This window comes from Myotis lucifugus, unplaced genomic scaffold (genome assembly GCF_000147115.1).
Source record: "Myotis lucifugus unplaced genomic scaffold, Myoluc2.0 scaffold_350, whole genome shotgun sequence".
Classification (NCBI taxonomy): Eukaryota; Metazoa; Chordata; class Mammalia; order Chiroptera; family Vespertilionidae; genus Myotis; species Myotis lucifugus.
Genome location: NW_005871398.1, coordinates 334,549 through 358,424, shown reverse-complemented (window position 1 = coordinate 358,424; position 23,876 = coordinate 334,549). Strand labels below are relative to the sequence as shown.

General features: G+C 37.9%; 2 protein-coding genes across 2 annotated transcripts; both read right to left on the bottom strand.

Annotated features, from left to right (window-relative positions):
* Nucleotides 1-232: 232 nt before the first annotated feature.
* On the bottom strand, nt 233-1,318 carry LOC102425380 (olfactory receptor 9K2). The gene has a single exon (XM_006101293.1). It carries the CDS (start codon nt 1,187-1,189, stop codon nt 248-250), a length of 942 nt encoding a protein of 313 aa, XP_006101355.1. The 5' UTR covers nt 1,190-1,318; the 3' UTR covers nt 233-247.
* A 20,607-nt stretch (nt 1,319-21,925) lies between these two features.
* LOC102425069 (olfactory receptor 9K2-like) lies at nt 21,926-22,924 on the bottom strand. The gene has a single exon (XM_006101292.2). The coding sequence runs from the start codon at nt 22,865-22,867 to the stop codon at nt 21,926-21,928; it is 942 nt and encodes a 313-aa protein (XP_006101354.1). The 5' UTR covers nt 22,868-22,924.
* Between the last annotated feature and the right edge of the window lie 952 nt (nt 22,925-23,876).

Below are 23,876 nucleotides of genomic sequence, written 5' to 3'. Positions count from 1 at the left end.
TTGAAATCAGTGGGAGGGTTCATCCTGAAGAATACTTCTATAACATCCTGAACATTTCCTGTAATGAGGGTGTTCAAAATTAACAATGTCTCAGAGGAAAAGGAAAAAGTAATAATGGGCAGCATAATCTCTGTTGAAAATGCTACTGATAACACTTTTAGGATGTTCAGGAGAATAACTTTCCTTAATGGCCATAAGGAGCATGCATGAAATAGTCACAGCAACTTTGGTGGAAGAGAAATAATAATCAAAGAACAGTATTTTTCTTCTCTAGAATTTTTTTTAGAGCTTCTTTGACATCTTTGTTTCTCAGAGAGTAAATCAAAGGATTCAACATGGGAGTGACTAGGGTGTAACATAAGGAGGCCACTTTACTCAACTCAGGAAATCTGTCAGGAGTGAGATACATAAAAAAGACAGCACCATACAGTACACTCACAACTCCTAAGTGAGAGCTGCAAGTAGAAAAGGCTTTCTTACGTCCCTCAGTGGAGTGTATCTTTAGAACTGTGGACACAATATACATATAAGAAACAATGATAACTATGACAGTAGGCAAGATAATGATGCTGGATAAGAAAAAGGAAATCATTTTATAGATAAAGAGGTCAGAACAAGATATTCTCTGAAGTGGACGAGCATCACAGTAAAAGTGGTCAATGACCCGAGAAGAACAAAATGATAAAGTGAGTGTCATGCTGGTCTGAAGAACTGAGGTGAAGCAGCCACAAAAATAGGAACCAGCCACCAACTGAGTGCAGAGACGTGTTGACATCTGGACAGAGTACAGGAGTGGGTTGCAGATGGCAATGAAGCGGTCATAAGCCATGGCTGCCAGGAGAAATCCTTCAGTCACAATGAAGAGGGCAAAGAGAAAGAGCTGGGTCATACAACCTGCAAAGGAAATGGACTTGCTCTCAGACCAGAAGTTGATCATGGCCTTGGGTGCAATAACAGATGAGTAGAAGAGATCAATGAAGGAGAGGTTGCCTAGGAAGAAATACATTGGTGTGTTCAACCGGGGATCAGTCAGAATAATGGCCATCATCCCAACATTTCCTATAAGGACCATGGCATATACAAATAGAAATAGCAGGAAGAGGAGAATGTGGAGCTCTGGGCGGACCTTGAAGCCTACGAGAATGAAGTCAGTCACTTCTGTGTGGTTGCTTGTTCCCTTGTCACCCATGGCAGAAACCTGCTGAGAGGCACAAGGCAAAATAAATAAACAAACCCTTGGCTGTGATCCTAGATACAAATAGTCTGTTTAAGTATTAGGATTCACAAAGCTATTTTATAGTCATTGTTCATTTTAACCTTATAAAGTTATGATGACTTAACTTTAAGATAATTCCAACTGATAATTAATCAAATGGTTAATTTTTTGTTTTAATTCCTATAAGAAGTGGGATTACATCTTTTCCTGTGAGGCTAATGTAATGTCATTTCACCCAAATGTCTTTCACATTTGCAACTATCGCTTCTCTGTATATTTATGACTCATAATTTATGTATAAATTCTATGTCATGAAGCACTGATTGGAAGAGAGAACAAATCCTATATGACAAAAGCCTACTATGCTAAGTGTCGGTAGTAAGGTCATCTGTTCAACCAATTAAAGCATAGTAAGCTTATGATATGCTAAGTTTGCTCAACCGCTCACTATGATGTGCACTGACCACCAGGGGCAGACGCTCTGACTGGTAGGTTAGCTTGTTGCTGGGTTCTGGCCAATTGGGACTAAGTGAGATGGGCCAGACACACCCTGGAGCATTCCCATTGTCCCTCCCTGGCTGGCCTACCTCCCATGTCCCTCCCTCGCCATGATCATACACCAGTGAGGTACCTCAGCCTGGCCTGGGCCCTCTTGCAATCTGGGACCCTTCTAGGGATGTTGGAGAGCCTGTTTTAGCCTGATCCCGCAGGCCAGACTGAGTGACCCCACTGGTGCATGAATTCGTGCACGGGGCCTCTAAGTAATTTAATAAATGACATTTGGGAAACAATTTTGATGTTTGGGTTTGGAGATATTAGAGGTTGCAAAATTTAACTTTGTTTAACTTTAAACACTTAATTTAGCAAAATTTAACTTTGAAGACTTAATTTAGAGTACCAGCAGAGATAAAGTAAGCCTCTGAATTTAAAAATTACTTACAAGATGCAATGAGTTCATGTGAGTAATGGAATCTTTGGATTCTGATGTAACTTATATTCTCACTAAGATAAAAGTTGTGTACAACCAAACATAAAAATTATTAGGACTCACATGCTAAGATTTCTCTCCCTGTTGAACCTCCAAAGCCTTTTCATAGACACAATTTCCCTGCATTTCCTCAGCCCATGGCTCATAGTTTTTTAAGAGGCCTACAGGTAGTCTAAATAAAAACAAATTCTTTAGAAATGAATACTGAACAAAATATACATATAGAGGAATTGTTGGTTGCATGTTTATTTACCCTGAACATAATTTCCATAGCCATCAGTAGTTTATTTACTAGACAGCTCAACTAAGAATTTGACCTCCTTGTATTAACAATATGGACACACTCTCTCCCCTCAAGCCTTGTATGCATGATTCTGCCTAGATGATAATAATGATAGCAAACATTTATGTGGCACCACTTATATTCCGAACACTTTTTCTAAATGTTTTTATAATCCATACAACAGTAATATGAGGTGGGCTCTATTATATTGCCCCAGTTTACAGATAAGGAACCTGAGTACATGGAAATGAAATCTGTTGGAAGCCACCTACTAGGGTTGAACTCAGAATTAAGCCTAGAAGCCTGGCTTCTGGAATCCATGCTCTTAATCACTGCACGATACCACCTTGGACAACAAGCCCTTCCCGTTCCTTTACTGACTTACTACCACTTCAACTTTAGAGTTCAGTTAAAATTTATTATCTTCAAAATACATTCCTCCACTCTTTAATCTGGGTTAAAATATCTCTGTATACATCATGCTCACAAAGATAGTAGCTATTATCACCACATTTTAATGTTAAATATTAATAACTCTTCACTTGACAATACCTTCTGTATGATCAAAACTTCAAATTGTCCTTCATATATTGTCAGCATTAGGTTCTGTGCCTGACAAATGGCAATTAATCAATGCACATTTATCATGTAGATAAAAGTTGAATGATATTTGAGCATGCAGAATCAGAGAAAAACTTGAAGGCTGTAATACTGCACTGGTTAGCACAGGTTTAGGTTTAAATAGAGGTTAAGTTCCAGTGCTGCTGCTCTCATTTTCAAACTGGGATCTTAGACAAGTTACTTCATAACTTGCTTATGTTGCTTATATAACTTAATATATTACTTACTTAAGTAATTGATGTGATTTTGTCAAGTTACTATACCACTGTATCCTCATATAAAAGAGGAATAAAACTAATATAACCCTCAAAGTATATAATGAAATACTGCAAGTAAATCACTTAGCACCATTGGTGACAAAGTACTCAGTATATAATAAAATAATAATGTATAAATATTAGCCATTATTATTTTTATTATATCTTGTCATGCTCAATCCCGCAATGCACACCAAAATGATCAGTGCTAATTAGGTTGAAAATTAACACCATGTATATGAGCTTTTTTGGATAAACCATTATAAGTTGAGAGAAGGAATCAGGGAAAATATTAAAAGTTTTAAAAGAATAAAGAAATCTGAGAGAAGTGTAATATTTTGCCTGGAAAAAAAGAGGACTAACAGGAAAATGATATGGTGACTGATTGTTATACTAGTACTTTTGTTATTCAAAAATTACATCAAAAATTAAACATACAAATAACTGTATTATAAAGGAACAAGATTTTAAATAGATTGTACTTAGAGTCTGAAAAGGTATACAATATTTAAGCAGTAAAAAGAGCATGAAGCAGTTATGAAATATTTTTTGAGAAATAATGTATTTTATTTATATTCCTTTAATCTTGCCTAGGGACAATATTAAAGGATTAGATCATTTTAATCTTCAAGATTTATTCCTATCAAACTCATTCTAATGTTAATGTTAATAAGTTTATAACTGAAAACATTTATACCTAGAGAAAAGAGTTTTCACAGAGTCAGTTTCCCAGTTTGTGACTTATTATTTGTCAAAAACTCATGTTTTAAAATTTACTTTTACCTTATGTTGTGTAGTAACTTGTCAGATTCTGTAAGATGAGGCAACAGAACTCCAATGTTCTCCTCTTGTTATTATTTAATTCTAGAAAGGATAAACATAAAGTTAATTAATAACTATGTTCTGACTATAAGTACTAAAAAATCATTACGTTCAGATAAAATGAACCACTCCCCCTACAAATTTACAAATGCATGTTCATTATCTCACTGTTAGATTCTTCCCATAGAAAAAATTGACTTCTCTTCCTCATTGCTCTACTTAACTGTTCTTTCCTTTAGTGGTTATTCCTTGAAAAATGTTGTAGTCCTTTCCAGAAGAGAGACAAAGTAAATTTTCCAAATGATGCCCTGTTAAAACTGAAATAAACCCAGAAATTGTATTTTATAGTTATGTAAAGTGAGCCTGAGGAATCAATCTGCAGGATTGCCCCTCTCTTGCATTCTTAGATGCTTGAATGCTTTTAAAGAAGGAAAATAGATTGTATTGAATATGTAAGTAGAGGCCATGAGCCATCTGGAATCTCTAATAATATGTCAAAATAGCAGCAGCAGCTATCTATAATGGCTTTGATATTAGCGTAACAGTGTAACTTTTTCAAATAATTGCAGCATTGAGGTTTCCCTCACCTTCTGGGAGGATATCCTCCTAGGATACAGGAAGCATAAGTAAGTTATTAAGATATCTAGGCTCCAGAGCCAAGTTCCATGAGGACTATAGAGGCTCTACATTAAAAAAAGAAGAAGAAGAAAAGAGATTAAGGGGGAAAAATAGAGCCAAAGCAGTCAAAATGCATATAAGAGTTTCTTTCCTTGCTGCGTGAATCCTTTGAGGTGGGGGGAGTCCAAAAGGATCTTTTGATCATAATTTCTTCATTGAAAAAGAAACATTTGAATTTACCATGACAAAAGGTTTATTAGGCAAATAAAAATAGTTATGAATGAAGATATTATGCCTCATAATATAATTTATAGAAAAAGTTTTGTTCCTACTTATAAAGTTCATTTCATTTTCACCCAGAAACTCTCCATAGTTATTCATTTTATTATTGTTGTTGTTATTATTATTATTGATTTCAGAGAGGAAGAAAGAGGGAGAGAGAGAGAGAAACATCAATGATGAGAGAGAATCATTGATTGGCTGCTTCCTGCATGCCCCCTACTGGGGATTGAGCCCACAACCCAGTCATGTGCCTTTGACCAGAATTGAACCTGGGACCCTTCATTCTGCAGGCCAACACTCTATCCACTGAGCCAAACCAGCTAGGGCTCTCCATAGTTATTTTTTTAATAATAATTGATAATAAGTAGACTAGCATGACCATGATAGGGGGACAAAGTCCACCAAATGCCCTCAATTTCATTAGGTTGACAAAAAAAAATTTTTCCAGATGTCCTAAATGAAATTACAGTAGGCCAGAGGATGAGAGGAAGAGACTTGAAGTTAATCTGTGAGCAACCATAGGCAGAAACTAAGGAAATACTACTCATATCCCTGATTGTATGTTGAAACTTTGAATCAACTTTTAGGCAGCTATTTCAGCAATTATCTAAAAAAAAAGAAAAAAAATAATAGGCCACCAGCCACAGGCCACTGCATTCTGCTTACTCATGAACCTTCCAGACTATTCCCACGATCAATCCAGATGTAAAAAGTACTTCTTTCTTAGGGACTATTCACCTATCCCAGAACTTTCCCTGCTTCACCGCTTTTCCCCATTTCCCATATCTATAGCTTTTGGTTTTTAAGCTTTTTGTTTAACAAAGAAAAGTAAAGGGTAAATAATGATTGATTAGATTTAAAATTAAGTTCACTTCTTTTAAATTTACTTTTATTGTTGAAAGTATTCCAGATGTCCCTTTTTCCCCCATTGACTCCTTTCACCCTGCAACCACCCCACCCTTTGGTTCACTTTTTAATTGCTTGAAAGTTGTTTATCCAGGTGTTATGTATTAAATTAATAATTTCTCAACACTCACTGTATACAATAAAAATATGTTTAAACAATTGCTCTATATCGGTATAAAAATAATCAATTTGTACTTGACAAAAATTAAATCATCAAGCAATGCATCTGGAAATTATGTCCATTAAGAATATTTTCATTACCAGCATCCTTTAAAGAACAACGATGAGTTGGACTAGTATGCTTCAGGAGTCCTTTCCCAGCTGCTCATAGTACATGCTGTATCATCTATAAACCTGGATCAATTTATTTATTTTTCTCAAAAATTATAAATAGAGAACTTGCCACATGATCATCAATGTAGGCTGAAAAAAGGTGCCAATGCTGCAGGAATAGGTACACTGGAAATGTGAATCAATTGCCCATAAAATTACTTCTGACCTGAAGATACATTCAAGCCAGACATCATATGTACAACTTTCACTTAATGACATAGTGTTTCTCTGTAACCCCAACTGCAGGGCTGATGAATTAGACACCCCTTAGGATATTAGTCACTTGATTTCCATAATAAAGAATACAATCTTTGCCAGGGCCCATGATAGGAGCTGTTTCTCAAAAGAACTTGAGTAAGACTTGCTTTTCTCTAGATTGCCACCACTCTGACTTTCCAATCAGAGTTTGCCACAGTTTTCACAAAACATCTATATTCCACAAGAACCCGGAACATCATTGAGTATTCTTCTTCAGGAGTTCCAAGTGACAATGCTGCTTATTTCAAAGTCTGAATCAGTTGAAGAACAGTGAGATTTTATGGGTGCATACTGGATGTATACACACTTAAGAAGCATTATATGTCGCCTCCAAAATTCAAAAAAAGTATTTAACTATTCCTACTAAGGGTGTGAATGGTCCAGAACATTTTCTTTCACTTTGGAAGGAATAAATACACATGACCCAGCTCACTGGTTCACAGAGTTGCATATTCCTAAATTTTCATATGCTATATCTCATGTTCCCTATCACTTATGTGACTTACCAAGGAATATAGAGTACAAACTATGGTAAAACAAGGAAAAATTATAGCCAATATCAATCATTAATATAAATTCACAAATCCTAACAAAATATAATGGGGGAAAAACACAGTACTGTATAACAATGTTGGTCAAAGAGTGCAATAAAATGGCAATATATACATATCTATCAACAATTGAATCTAAAAATCAAAACAAACAAATAAGAAATCTAATGAACAAACTAACCTGATGAATAAAATAGAACCAAAGGCATGGAAACATGGAACAGACTGACTAATCTCAAAAAGAAGGGGGAGGGGGCGCAGGAAGAGATTAACTAAAGAACTTACATGCATATACACATTACCTATGGACAGAGACTATAGGGTGGTCAGACAATAGGGTGGAAGTGGACAATTCAGGGCACAACTGTTGTGAAAGCCGCTACCTGCACGGCTAGGGTTCAGGACCTGGAGAAGGGCCATGCACAAATGAAGAGACTAGACATGAAATATAAATTTGAAAAATGGCAGGGGGCCAGGCGGAGAGTCTTTCTCAAGAGGAAAGGCTTCACTGGTGCCCAGGCCCTGTTAGCTTTTTATTCAATTTAAGATTCAAATCTTGCCCTTAGGCAGGAAATCCGGTAGCAGACAGACCATGTTAAAGGTGAGTAAATATTAGTAAAGATTTACTTTGAGACTATTAGGTCAGGGAATTGCTTGAGCCATAATTGTCTCAAAAGAATAATCGGTGCATAGTTTTAGCCCTTGTCAATGCTCAAGGTCCATTATCCTTCTGGGTTCCTTGTTTGCACTTTCCTGATAGTGTAGACAATGAATAGCTTCCAGCATCTCCCCCTTTTCGTTTCCTTAATAGATCTTGAAAAGTGAATGCCGCCTGAAGGGTCCAAGTCCTTTCAAGATTTTTATTCTGCATCTGCAGACTGGAATTAAATATATAAGAACAAGAATGAGACAGGCAATAGTGGTTATGCTAAGAGGTAAATGTAAGGAGATCCAGTGATAAAGATTAAATTCTTTTATGTTCTTTTTAAATTGCTGCCAGACATCTAAGGAATTAGTTTGTAAGTTTGCCTGGGATAATTGTACAATATGCTGCTGTAATCCTAAAATATTAAGGATGGTGTTACCTTTACCCCAAGCACCAAGAAGGTGATTTTTTTATTGACGCAAGTGGTGGCAAATACTGTCTTGTTGGGAGTTCCCCATAAGGTACAAATGGAATTATCTAAGCCATAGTTAGAATTATATAATTTTATTGGGGCAAGTGCAGCAGCTAATTTCCATTGGTTATTTTGTAGAGGCCAATTATCATGCTGTAATTGAGATCCAAAAAATCCTCCTCCATACCATGAGATGGAGTGAGTAACTTCAACATATAGATAAGATGTGGTCCCCTTCCATTTTAGGGTGCGATTGTTACTATATGCAGACCCGTAGGGGCTCCAATCCACAAAGGAAAAACTATTAAGTTTGCTGCTGGTGGGGTGGTTACTATAACAGTCTTGCCAATTCATTTCTTCCTCGGTGAAGTGCCCTTCATAAAACTTTTTAAATAATGGCTTAGTGGGGGGGGAAGGGGGTGTTTTAGTAATGTTACATTTTCTGTACCTCTCCCCAGAGCAAGTAGTGATAGTAAGTGTATTTGGGCTTTTGTTTCCCCCTCCTTTGGTGTCCATGCTATCCAGAAGCCTCTCTTTAATTCTACACACAAAGAAGCAGTAGTTTGAATCTGTGTTATACAAAAGGGAAGCTGGGTGGCGACACCTGTGTAATTATGCTTTGCCCATGTACTTCCTTGTCCCACTGTGGGCCTCCTGGATGACCAAGGTGTTTGGTATTATTGGTGAATACACTAGGCAGGGGATCAGCCCACATAAGGGATCTTATCCATGGAGGGTCAGGAACATAAGTCCAATATACTTCCCTATTTGCCCCGGTAGTGTTACCACACAACTGATGATTGCTAGTATGGCAAGAAAGACATCCTCAGGCATTCTTGGAGTTTTAGTTTCTCCAACAAATTCACTCAGCTTTCTGGACTGTCTTCTTCACCATCCCCCAGGTGACCTCCAGGCTGTTTGTGGTCTGCCTCATTCTCCTCCCACTCCTAATCTTCAGTGGGTTGCTTGGGGCTGCTGCTATCTGTGGCTGGGGTAGTTGATTGTCTGCAGCTGCAAAGCGCAGCTCAAGGTGCAAGAACCTCATTAACCAGGCCAGTTCCTCCCTCGGATCCATGTTGAAGTTTAATATTTCTTGCAGGAATCCACACAGGCTTGGAGAAGGTTTCTGGAAATACACAAGCATATCCTCGACCAAATTTTAACAGGGGATTGGGGCCTTTCCATAAACCAGACTTGGGATCTTTCCATTTAACCAGACCATTTTCCTTTGACTTATTCTGACACCAGTGTGTTTCCATGGGTGTCTTGCCATCGGCATTACAAGTGAAAAAATGTAAAGTAATTAAGGCTTGGTGTAGTCTACTTACAGGCGATTTCTCCATAATCTCCCCTTTTTTGTTTTTCAAGTTGGGATTTTAGCCATTGATGTTGGCGATCTATAATTGCCTGTCCTTGGGAATTATATGGTACTAGAGGCCTGGTGCACGAAATTCATGCACTGGGGGCGGTCTCCTCAGTCCAGCCTGCACCCTCTGCAATCAGGTACTCCTCGGGGATGTCAACTGCTGGTTTAGGCCCGATCCTGGGGATTGGGCCTAAAGTGACAGTCAGACAACCCTCTCACAAACCGGGACTGCTGGATTTCAACTGCTCACCTACCTGCCTGCCTGATCACCACTTACTGCCCCCCTGCCAGCCTGATTACATCTAACCGCCTCTGCCTGCAGGCCTGCTCACTCCCAACTGCCCCTGCCCTGCCAGCCTGGTTGCCCCTAACTGCCCCCCAGCCGGCCTGGTCACCCCCAACTGCCCCACACATCCTGCTTTCAGTCGTTTGGTCATCCCTCACTAACCCCACTGCTGGCCTGGTCTGCTCATGCAGCCTGCTGTTCTGTCATTACTGTTACTGTGATGGCATCCTGGACAATTTGCATATTCCTCTATTATTAGTATAGATTCCTATAATGTGGTGAATTTTCCACTTTTTACAAAATTGCTGGAAATGACAGCTTGTGTTACTGAGTCATTTTAATTGAGTAACAAATTTGTCATTTCTTCCACAGAGATTTTTAGATAAGGTCTCAACTAATTAATGTCCTTTCATAACTTCTAAAAAGTCATTTAACGTTTTAAGTCAGGTTTTTTTTAATATTTTTACTTTTTAAGACCTAATACATTGACTTTTAATTACAGTTTCTAAATATTTGAAGAGCATTTCCCTTTATTTCCTCCCAGAGTGATCTTTAAGCTACATTTAGGGAGTTTTTTAAAAATATTTTTTCTTTCTTTTAAACAGAGCAACAAACTTGGTTACTTTTTGGATGCTGGCCAATACTGCCATGCATACGTTTCAAGTAAAAATAACGTTCTTTTTACTTATGGTGTCTCATTAATGGTGAGAAGCTTGAGGGAGCTTTGGGACAACATGAAACAAAGCAACATACATAAAATAGGGGTTCTAGAACAACAAGAAGAGGAGCAAGGGTTAGAAAACATATTTGAAGAAATAATGTCAGAAAACATCTCTGATTTGGTGTAGAAAAAAGTCACACAAGCACAGAGAGTCCAAAAGAAGATGAACCCAAAAAGACCCACACCAAGACACATCATAATTACAATGGCAAACATTAACGATAAAGAGAGAATCTAAAAGGCTACAAGAGAGAGAGATAAAGTTACCTACAAGGGATTTCCCATTAGATTATCAAATGATTTCTCAAAAGAAACACATCAGGCCAGAAAGGAATGGAAAAAAGTATACAATGTGATGCAAAGCAATGACCTGAATCCAAGAATACTCTATCCAGCAAAGCTATCATTTAAGGAGAAATCAGCAGCTTCAAAGACAAAAAAAAAGGCTAAGGGAGTTTATCACAACCAAGCCCAGAATGCAATAAATGCTAAAGAGAATGCTGTAAAAAGAAGGGGGGAAAAGGAACACAGGCACAAAGAAGAAAAATGGCTACAAACAAGTACCTATCAATAATAACATTAAATATAAATGGCCTAAAGGCTCCAATCATAGACATAGAGTGGATGAGTGGATAAGAAAACATGAACCATATATATGCTGTCTATAAGAGACCCACCTTAGAACAAGAGACTCACACAGACTGAAAATGAAGGGATGGGAAAATAACTTTCAGGCAAATGAAAAAAAGAGCTGGGATAGCAATGCTTATATTTGACAAAATAGACCTCAGACTGAAGGCCATAACAAGAGATAAGGAAGGCCACTTCATAATACTAAAGGGATCAATACATCAAGAAGATATAACTCTAGTGAACATATATACACCCAATACAGGAGCACCCAAATACATAAAAAAAACTTCTGGAAGATATCAAGGGAGAGATTGATAGCAATACTAACATAGTAAGGGACTTTAATATCCCACTGACATCACTGGATAATCCTCTAGACAAAAAATAAGCAAAGAAAACAGCAATCATAAATGACTCATAGATGAGATGGACTTAATTGACACCTTCAGAACATTTCACCTCAAAGCTACAGAATATACATTCTTCTCAAGTGCACATGGGTCATTTTCAAAGATAGACCACATATTAGGGCACAGGCAAAGTCTCTTCAAATTCAAAAGGATAGAAATTATATCAAGCATCTTCTCAGATCCCAATGGCATAAAACTAGAAATCAAGTACAATAAAAAATAAAATAAATCAAACACCTGGAGGCTAAATAGCATGCTATTAAACAATGACTGGGTTGCCAGAGAGATCAAAGAAGAAATAAAAAATATAATGGCAACAAACAACAATGAAAATACAAAAATCCAAAAATCTATGGGACACAGTGAAAGCAGTCTTGAGAGGAAAGGTCATAGCTCTACAAGCCTATCACAAAAAAAACAAGAAACTATGGTAATAAATTACCTAACCATAAAACTCAAAGGGTTAGAAAGAGAGCAACAAAAAAAGCCCAGTGTAAGCAGAAGGAAGGAAATAATAAAGATCAGAGCAGAGATAAATGAAGTAGATACCAAAAAAAAACAATACAAAAGACAAACAAGCCCTAACTGGTTTGGCTTAGTGGATAGAGCGTTGAACCTGCAGACTTAAAGGTCCCAGGTTCGATTCCAGTCAAGGGCATGTACCTTGGTTGCAGGCACATCCCCAGTGGGAGGTGTGCAGGAGGCAGCTGATCGATGTTTCTCTCTCATCGATGTTTCTAACTCTCTATCCCTCTCCCTTCCTCTCTGTAAAAAAATCAATAAAATATATATTTAAAAAAAAGACAAACAAAACCAAGAGCTGGTTCTTTGAAAGGATAAACCAGATTGATGAACCTCTAGCCAGGCTTACCAAGAAGCAAAGAGAGAGGATCCAAATAAACAACATCAGAAATGATAGAGGTGAAATAACAACCGATCCCACAGAAATACAAACAATTATGAAAAAATACTATGAACAACTCTATTCCAACAAAAAGGAAAACCGGACAACCTAGATGAAATGGACAAATTCTAAGAAAAATACAAGCTCCCAAAACTAAACCAAGAAGAAACAAAAAACCTGAATAGGCCGATAACTACTGAAGAAATTGAAACAGCAATCAAAACTCTTCCAGCAAACAAAAGCCCTGGTCCGGACGGCTTTACAGGGGAGTTATACCAAGCATTCAAAGAAGAACTAAAACCTATCCTACTCAGACTATTCCAAAAAAATTCAAGAGGAAGGCACACTTCCAAGTTCTTTCTATGAAGCCAACATTACCCTAATTCCAAAACCAGATAAAGACACTAAAAAAAAGAAAACTACAGGCCAATATCCTTGATGAACATAGATGCTAAAATCCTCAACAAAATTTTAGCAAATCGGATTCAGCAGTACATTAGAAAGATCATACACCATGACCAAGTGGGATTTATTCCAGGAATGCAAGGATGGTACAATATCCAAAAATCAGTAAATGTGATAAATCACATAAAAAAACTGAGAGATAAAAATCACATAATCATATCAACTGATGCAGAAAAAGCATTTTACAAAATCCAACACCCTTTCTTGATAAAAATTCTCAGCAAATGGGAATAGAGGGATCATACTTCAATATAATGAAAACCCTATATGACTAACCTACAACCAACATCATACGCAATGGGCAAAAACTATAACCATTTCCCCTAAGAACAGGAACAAGACAAGGATGCCCACTTTCACCACTCCTGTTTGACATAGTACTAGAAGTACTAGCCATAGTGATCAGACAAGAAAAAGAAATAAAAGGCATCCAAATTGGAAAAGAAGTAAAACTGTCCTTATTTGCAGATGACATGATACTATACATAGGAAACCCCAAAGACTCTATCAAAAAACTACTAGACCTAATAAATAAATTTGGCAATGTAGCAGGATACAAAATTAACGCCCAGAAATCTATGGCCTTTTTATACACCAATAATGAACTCACAGAAAGAGAAATGGAAAAAACAATCACATTTACCACTGCACCAAAAAAACTAAGATACCTAGGAATAAACTTAACCAAGGACATAAAAGACCTGTACTCGGAAAACTACAGCACATTTAAAAAAGAGATAGAGGAAGACGTAAACAAATGGAAGAACATCCAATGTTCATGGATTGGTAGAATCAACATCATCAAAATGTCCATACTACCTAAAGCAATCTATAGATTCAATGCAATACCTATTTAAATACCAACGGCATATTTCAAAGATCTAGAACAAACTCTCTAAAAATTCATCTGGAATAAAAGAAGACCCCAAATAGCCACAGCTGTCCTGAGAAAGAAGAACAAAGTTGGAGGGATCACAACATCAGACATCAAACTATATTACCAAGCCTCGGTTCTCAAAACTGCCTGGTATTGGCACAAGGACAGACATATAGAGCAATGGAACAGAATAGAGGATCCAGCAATTGACCCAAGCCATTATACTCAATTAATATTTGACAAAGGAATCAAGAGCGTACAATGAAGTCAAACAGTTTCTATAATAAATGGTGCTGGGAAATTTGGTCAGATACATGCCAAAAAAAAAATGAAACTAGATCATCAACTTACACCATACACAAAAACAAACTCAAAATGGATAAAGGACTTGAATGTAAGATAGGAAACCATAAAACCCTTACAAGACTCGATAGGCAGCAAAATTGCAGACATATGTCGTAGCAATATCTTTACAGACACAGATCCTAAGGCAAGAGAGACTAAGGGGGAAACAAACAAATAGGACTACATCAAAATAAAAAGCTTCTGCACAGCAAAAGAAACCATCAACAAAACAACAATAAAGCCCACTGCATGGGAGAACATATTTGCCAATGTTATCCCCAATAAGGGTTTAATCTCCAACATTTACAGGGAACTCATACAACTTAACAAAAGGAAGATAAACAATCCAATCAAAAAATGGGCAAAGGACCTAAATAGACACTTTTCAAAAGAGGACATTCAGAAAGCCAAGAGACAAATGAAAACATGCTCAAAGTCACTAATCATCCGAGAGATGCAAATGAAAGAACAATGAGGTACCACCTCACAATTGTCAGAATGGCTATCATCAACAAATCAACAAATGACAAGTGCTGGAGAGGATGCGGAGAAAAAGGAACCCTCCTTCACTGCTGGTGGGAATGCAGACTGGTGCAGCCATTGTGGAAAACAGTATAGCGTTTCCTCAAAAATTTAAAAATGGAACTGCCATTTGACCCAGTGATACCACTTCTAGGAATATATCCCAAGAAAGCAGAAACACCAATCAGAATGTATATATGCACCCCTATTTTCATAGCAGCATAATTGACAATAGCTAAGATTTGGAAACAGCTTAAATGCCCATCAGCACATGAGTGGATTAGAAAACTACGGTAATCTACACAATGGAATACTACGCTGCTGTTTAAAAAAAAAAAGGAATTCTTACCATTTGCAGCAGCATGGATGGAACTTGAGAGTATTATGCTAAGTGAAATAAGCCAGGCAGTGAAAAAAAAATACCGCATGATCTCACTCATTTATGGATAATAAAGAACATTATAACCTAATGAACAAAAAGATAGATACAGAGGCAGAGAAGCATGGAACAGACTGTCGAATTACAACGGGAAGGCTGGGGAGTGTTGGCGGCGGGGGGTAAGAGATCAATCGAAGGACTTATATGCATGCATCTAAGCATAACCAATGGACACAAGACACTGGGGGTAGGTAAGGGCATGTGCTGGGGGGTAGGGTAGGCCAGGGGAAGGTCAATGGGGAAAAAAAGGAGACTTATGTACTACTGTTTGTAATACTTTAAACAAGAAAAAAAACGATTATACTTAATAAGTGAATTTGGCAATGTAGCAGGATACAAAATTAACACCCAGAAATCTATGACTTTTTTATACACCAACAATTAACTCACAGGAGGAGAAATTTAAAAAACAATTTCATTTACCATTGCAACAAAAAAATTAAACTACCTAGAAATAACCTTAACTAAGGAGATAAAAGACCTGTATTCAAAAAACTGCAGGACATTGAAAAAAGAGATAAAGAAGACATAAACAAATGAAAGAAGATACCATTTTCATGGATTCCTAGAATTAACTTCATTAAAATGTCCATACTACCCAAAGCAATCTATAGATTCAATGCAATCCCCATTAAAATACCAACAGTATACTTCAAAGACCTAGAACAAACTCTCCAAAAATTCATCTGGAATAAAAAAAGACCCTAAATATCTGAGAAAGAAGAACAAAGTTGGAGAAATCACAATATCAGATATCAAGCTATACTATTGTATAGCCACACTGTTGTCCATGCCCATGAGTTCTTTCTTTTTTTTTTCTTTTTTGCTCAATCCCTCCAATCCCCCAACACTGCCCCCACCACGACCACCAGAGCTCTCTGACTGCTCTCTATCTATGAGTCTGTCTCTATTTTGCTTGTTAGTTCAGTTTGTTCATTAAATTCCACATATGAGTGAAATCATATGGTACTTATATTTCTCTGACTGCCTTATTTCACTAAAGCTGAGTAGTTTGATGGAAATTAATGGCAAAATAAAATCATTCTCAAATTGTACTTAACTAATAAAATACCTTCAATATAGAAGAAACATTTTCTAGAAACAAATTGCCACTCCACAAGTTATCAGAGAAATGTGTGGATTGCCTTTCCCCTTTGCTAGTGAGAGTGGGGTCCTTGGGGTACCACTAGAATAAGCATTTCTGGAGGCTCCCATGGGAGGGCAAGATATTGGTAGAAAGTTTTGTTTTCATGGAATTACATCCCTGAGTTTCAAAAGTTCCATGTCCCTTAATCCAGTCCTGGAAGATGTGCAGCTGGGGAGTCAGTAGAGCTAGAAACACAACCAGTGTCCAGAGTTTCCTTTCCATGTGGAATTGAGTCCAGTACAGCATCAGGCTAGTTGCAGTCCATTAGTCCATTATGTGTGGGGTCCACAGAGCTGTGAGTCATGTGGGTGAACGCAGGGGAGCCAAGAGTCCCCCAAACATAAGAGACCAAGCTCCTCTATTCATGGGATGAAATATCTCAAATCTTCCCACGCCTGGAGTAGGCATGCCTACTTTGGCCAATGACCTGTTCCCAGGTGTGACTGACAGAAAGGTGTCTTCCCTATTTTTCCTAGACTTTACTGGGCATGCATCTGTTCTCCACCCTGTCCAGTCCCTTCCCCAGCGATCAGTGGCTTCCTGGGGAGTGTTAAACTGCAGCCTCCTGGCAAAGCTGCACAAGTGGCATGCCTATTATATTGGTATTCTTTTTGCTCCTTTCCAGTTATTCCTAACTAGGTTTATTACAATAGTATCACACCATTATAGTAAATCATCACATATCTCACCTAAATATTGAAAATAAAGCATACAAGAAATCAAAAAAATGTATAGAAGTTCAATTAACAAGATTGATCGAATAGACAGAGGCAAGAATATATATAAATACACACACATATATATATATAATATGTGTGCATGTCCATATCCAGAAATTGAAATATAGATTTTTTTCTTTAGTACATGAGAAATAATTACCAAAAATAATAATACATTAGGCACAATGGTCATATAGTTGGAATCATACAATAGGTAGTTTTTCTAGTTGTACACTTTAACTTAGTAATGTGCATTTAAGTTTCCACCACAATTTTTTACAGCTTGATAGCTCTTTTTTAGTGCTGAATAATATTTCACAGTTTAGATATACTATGTTTATTTATTCACTTACTGAAGGAAATCTTGATTATTCCAAATTTTGATAATTGTGAGTAAGGCTGCTTTAAACACCTCTGTGAAGTGTTGTGTGTGGACATAAATTTGGGTAAATGCAAAGCAGCATAATTGCTGAATCATATAGTTACATTATGTTTAGTTTTTGCAAGAAACTGCCAAATTGTCTTCCAAAGTGGCTGTACTATTTTGAATTCCCACCAGCTACATATGAGAGTTCCTGTTGCTCCACATGCTTGTCAGCCTTTAATGATGTCAGTGTCCTGGATTTTGGCCATTCTGATAGGTGCATAGTGGTATCTCCTTGTTGTTTTATTTGCATGCCCTGATGACATATAACATAGAACACTTTTTTTCATGTGTTTATTTGCCTTCTGCATATCTTCTTTGGTGAGGTGTTTATTGAGGTCTTGGTCTATTTTTTAATCAGCTAGGTTGTTTTCTTATAGTTGAGTATTAAGAGTTCCCTTGCATATTTTATATATTCTTTTTCAGATATGTCTTTTGAAAATGTTTATCTTTTCTTCTCATTCTTCGACAATGTCTTTCATAGATCAGAAGTTTTCAGTGTCAGTGAAGTCCAACTTATTCATTATGTCTTTCCTGGATTATACCTCTGGTATTGCATCAAAAAGGCATTATCATATCCAACATCATCTAGATTTCTTCTATGTTATCTTCTGAATGTTTTATAGTTTTGCTTCACACTTAGGTCTATGATCCTTTTGAGTTAATTTTCTTGAATGGTATAAAGTATATACCTACTTCACATTTTGCATGTGGATGCCCAGTTGTTCCAGTACTCTTTGTTGAAAAGACTATCTTTTCTCCATTGTATTATCTTTGCTCCTTTATTAAAGACTAGAGACCTGGTGCACAAAAATTTGTGCACTCGGGGGGAGGGTCCCTCAGCCCGAACTGTGCCCTCTCGCAGTCTGGGACCCCTCAGGGGATGACCACCTGCTGGCTTAGGCCTGCTCCCCAGGGGATTGGGCCTAAGCTGGCAATCAGACATCCCTCTGGCAGCCCGGCAGCCCTTGGGGGATGTCCACTTGCCAGCAGGCAGCAGACCTAAGCTGCAGTCGGACATTTTTAGCGCTGCTGAGGAGGCAGGAGAGGCTCCCACCACCACCGCTGTACTGGCAGCCATCAGCCTGACTTGTGGCTGAGCAGAGCTCCCCATTTGGGAGCACACTGACCACCAGAGGGCAGCCCCTGCATTGAGCGTCTGCCCCCTGGTGGTCATTGTGTGTCATAGTGACCAGTCATTCCCAGTCTTTCTGCTGTAAGGGTCAGTTTGCATATTACCCTTTTACTATATAGGATAGAGGCCTGGTGCACTGGTGGGGGCCCACTGGTTTGCCCTGAAGGGTGTCCCGGATCAAGGTGGGGGTCCCCACTGGGGTGCCTGGCCAGCCTGGGTGAGGGGCTGATGGCTGTTTGGAGCTGGTCACACCCCCTTCAGGGTGGGGGTCCCCACTGGGGTGCCTGGCCAGTCTGGGTGAGGGGCTGAGGGCCGTTTTCAGGCTGGCCTGCGACTGAAGCTCGCAGCCACTCCTTTTTTTCTTTTTCTTTTTTTTATTCTGGGATTTATTTACATTCTATAATTGAAACTCTGTTGCCTTCACTGGTGCTCCCAGCTCTGAGGCTGCGACTAGCTAAAAGCAGGTATCTGGGGTTTGTTTAGCTTCTATAATTGAAACATTGTTGCTTTCGGAGCTCAGAGCCGGGCTGCGGCAGGCAGGGAACCTTGGCTTCCTCTATCACTGGAGCAAGCAAGCCTCATGTTTGCTTCAGCTGTGTGGCTGCCGGCCGCCATCTTGGTTGGCAGTTAATTTGCATATCTCGCTGATTAGCCAATGGGAAGCATAGCGGAGGTACGGTTAATTACCCTTTTTGTCTTTTATTAGATAGGACCAGTTGACTATATTTATGTGGCTCTATTTCTATCCCCTTTGTTCTGCCTCATTGATCTATTTTTCTATTCTTTCACCAATACCACACTGTCTTACTGTGGCTATATGGTCAGTCATGAGGTTGTGTTATGTCAGTTTTCTGATTCCGTTCTTCTCCTTCAGTATTGTATTGGTTATTTTAGTTCTTCTGCATATAACATTTAGATTCAATATCTAAAGTTTCTCAACATACAAAAAAACTGGCTGAAATTTGGATTGGAATTGCATTGAATGTGTACTTCAAGTTAGGAAGAACTGACAGCTTGGTATTGAGTCTTTCTCTTCATAAACATAAAATATCTCCCCATATATATTTAGATCTTCTTAGATAGCTTCCATTAAAGTTTTATAGCTTTCCTTCTGTAGATCTTGTACATACTTGTGAGATTTATACCTGAGTATTTTATTTTTGAGGAGTTCTAATACAAATGTAACTGTGTCTTCATTTTAAATTCCACTCTTTCATTGCTGGCACACAGAAAGCTATTGACTTTTGTATGTTAACCATATATCCTGCAACCTTTCTATAATCCCTTATTCGTTTCAGGAGTTTTATTGTCAGTTCATTCAGATTTTCTGCACACACAATTATGTCATCTGTGAACAAAGTCAGTATTATTTCTTCCTTCCCATTCTGTATACTTTTTTATATTAGTTTGCTAGAACTGCCATAACAAAATACCACAGACTGGATGGCTTAAAAAACAAATTTATTCTTTCACAGTTCTGGAAACTGGAAGTACAAGATGAAGGTACCCCCAGATTTGGTTTTCTCTGAGGCCTCTCTCCTTGTTTGCTCCCTCTTCACATTGGCATACGTCAGTGCACAGTCACCCCTGTGTCTCCTGTGTGTCACAATCTCCTCTCTCATAAAGATACCAGTCAGATAGCGCTAGAGCCCACCAAGAGCCTTATTTTCATGACCTCTTTGAAGACCTTTTCTCCAAATATAATCACAAGCTGCAGTGCTGGAGGGCTAGGGTTGCAACATACAGGTTTTGGAAGATATAATTCAACCCACAACACTTATTTCTTTTCTTGTCTATTATGTTAGTAAGACTTTCTATAGGATTTTGAAAGTTGTGGTGAGTGAGGACATTCTTGCTTGTTCTTAATGTTAGTGAGAAAGCTTCCAGTTTCTCACAATTAAAGATTATCTTAGCTTTTAAAAATATGACCTTGGACTTTTTTGTAGATGTTTTTATCAAGTTGAGGGAATTCCTCCCTATTCATAGTGCAGTGAGAATTCCATTACTGTTTATCTGTTTGTGCCATCGCCATACACACCATTCAAGTTAAAAAATGGTGAGGGACAATTTTTTCAGTATACTCTGCTATTAACCAGTTAATATGTTCTGTGTATTTTACCTGAATTTTCAATTCAGTCTTTTTTCATTTACGCTGACGTACTCTAAGCACATATCAATAATATAAACCGACCTGGCAGTTTCCCTGACTCAATTTTTATCCCCTTTTACATACATTTTTCACAGAGTCCTAAAGATTTTCCTTGATTACCAACCACCTGCTCTCAGGCACTCCACCTTGCAATCTCTATTATCTTTGGCATACACATTGCTGGGTTTTAATTGTCTGTCCAAGGATGTAACTCTCACAGTAAATTATAAGCTCCCTAAAGAATGAGATCATTTATACCTGAAACTATTATAAAACCAGAACATAAAATTAATCAAATAAATAAACCTTCAAAGGCATAGATGAGGAAATTTGGATCACGTTCTATTTTGATGGGTGAATTGTTTCTATAACAATATTCAGTATTTCTTACAGTAATTAACACAAAAATTATGAAGATATACATCGAAGGGATTATTGCTCAAAAATGCTTGCCAATATTTATCTTCCACTTTAGTTCTTTATATTAGAATTCAGCAACTAGCAGTGCCTCAGAGCACTCCACAATACCTGCCACAGTCAACATACAGTTTTAGAAGTTAATGTATATAGTGAAGATTACTTATTATCCAAGTCTTCTTATTACTCTTTCCTCTCAATATAACACCTATAAAATACTTGATTCAAAGTGAAATTTTAATGACCACTTAACACGGTATAGAAACTAGTTATAAAATTGAGAAATATTTTATTTTAAAAAATAAATTGAGCATTATTGTCAATTATCAATGATTGTATAAGTGGAGGATCAATTCCAAAGATGAACACCAGACAAAATATTGTTTAAACATTATAATAAAATATAAAGAGTGTAAAGCAGCATGCCATAAAAGTAAATAGAAATCAATTCTGTGAAATAAAATGTTATTTGAAATCAGTGGGAGGGTTCATCTTGAAGAATGCTTCTCTAACATCCTGGACATCTCCTGTAATCAGTGTGTTCAAAATTAATGTCTCAGAGGAAAAGGAAGAAGTAATAATGGGAAGCACAATCTCTGTTGAAAATGCTACTGATAACACTTTTATTATGTTCAGGAGAATAACTTTCCTTAATGGCCATAAGGAGCATGCATGAAATAGTCACAGCAACTTTGGTGGAAGAGAAATAATAATCAAAGAACAGTATTTTTCTTCTCTAGAATTTTTTTTAGAGCTTCTTTGACATCTTTGTTTCTCAGAGAGTAAATCAAAGGATTCAACATGGGAGTGACTAGGGTGTAACATAAGGAGGCCACTTTACTCAACTCAGGAAATCTGTCAGGAGTGAGATACATAAAAAAGACAGCACCATACAGTACACTCACAACTCCTAAGTGAGAGCTGCAAGTAGAAAAGGCTTTCTTACGTCCCTCAGTGGAGTGTATCTTTAGAACTGTGGACACAATATACATATAAGAAACAATGATAACTATGACAGTAGGCAAGACAATGATGCTGGATAAGAAAAAGGAAATCATTTTATAGATAAAGAGGTCAGAACAAGATATTCTCTGAAGTGGACGAACATCACAGTAAAAGTGGTCAATGGCCCGAGAAGAACAAAATGATAAAGTGAGTGTCATGCTGGTCTGAAGAACTGAGGTGAAGCAGCCACAAAAATAGGAACCAGCCACCAACTGAGTGCAGAGACGTGTTGACATCTGGACAGAGTACAGGAGTGGGTTGCAGATGGCAATGAAGCGGTCATAAGCCATGGCTGCCAGGAGAAATCCTTCAGTCACAATGAAGAGGGCAAAGAGAAAGAGCTGGGTCATACAACCTGCAAAGGAAATGGACTTGCTCTCAGACCAGAAGTTGATCATGGCCTTGGGTGCAATAACAGATGAGTAGAAGAGATCAATGAAGGAGAGGTTGCCTAGGAAGAAATACATTGGTGTGTTCAACTGGGGATCAGTCATAATAATGGCCATCATCCCAACATTTCCTATAAGGACCATGGCATATACAAATAGAAATAGCAGGAAGAGGAGAATGTGGAGCTCTGGGCGGACCTTGAAGCCTATGAGAATGAAGTCAGTCACTTCTGTGTGGTTGCTTGTTCCCTTGTCACCCATGGCAGAAACCTGCTGAGAGGCACAAGGCAAAATAAATAAATGAACTCTTGGCTGTGATCTTAGATACAAATAATCTGTTTAAGTATTAGGATTCACAATGCTATTTTATAGTCATTATTCATTTTAACCTTATAAAATTACTATGACTTACCTTTAAGGCAATTCCAACTGGTAATTAATCAAAAGGTTAATTTTAAGTTCTAATTCCTATAAGAAGTGAGATTAGATCTTTTCCTGTGAGGCTAATGTAATGTCATTCCACCCAAATGCCTTTCAAATTTGCAACTATCACTTTTCTGTATATTTATGACTCATAATTTATGTGTAAATTCTATGTCATGAAGCACTGATTGGAAGAGAGAACAAATCCTATATAATAAAAGCCTACTATGCTAAGTGTCTGGTAGTCCAGTCATCTGTTCAACCAATCAAAGCATAATATGCTAATGATATGCTAAGGTTGCTCAACCACTCGCTATGCTGTGCACTGACCAACACGGGGCAGACGCTCCAACTGGTAGGTTAGCTTGCTACTGGGGTCTGGTCAATCAGGACTGAGTGAGATGGGCCAAACACACCCTGGAGCCCTCCCATGGTCCTTCCCTGCTGGCCAACCTCCCGTTTCCCTCCCTGGCCCCAATCTTGCACCGGTGGGCTCCCTCGGCCTGGCCTGCACCTCTTGCAATCCGGGACCCTTCGGGAGATGTCGGAGAACCAGTTTCAACCTGATCCCACAGGGCAGACTGAGGGACCCCCTGGTTCAAGAATTCATGCACGGGGCCTCTAAGTAATTTAATAAACGACATTTGGGAAGTAATTTTGATGTTTGGGTTTGGAGATATTGGGGGTTGCAATAGTATAGTTTAGCAAAATTTAACTTTGAAGATTAATTTAGAGTGCCAGCAGAGATAAAGTAAGCCTCTGAATTTAAAAATTACTTATAAGATGCAATGAATTCTTGTGAGTAATAGGAATTTTGGATTCTGATGTAACATATTCTCACTATGAC

Bases quoted from the DNA above. Each gene is read 5' to 3' on its own strand.
- LOC102425069 (XM_006101292.2), bottom strand. From the start codon at position 22,867: ATGGGTGACAAGGGAACAAGCAACCACACAGAAGTGACTGACTTCATT.
- LOC102425380 (XM_006101293.1), bottom strand. From the start codon at position 1,189: ATGGGTGACAAGGGAACAAGCAACCACACAGAAGTGACTGACTTCATT.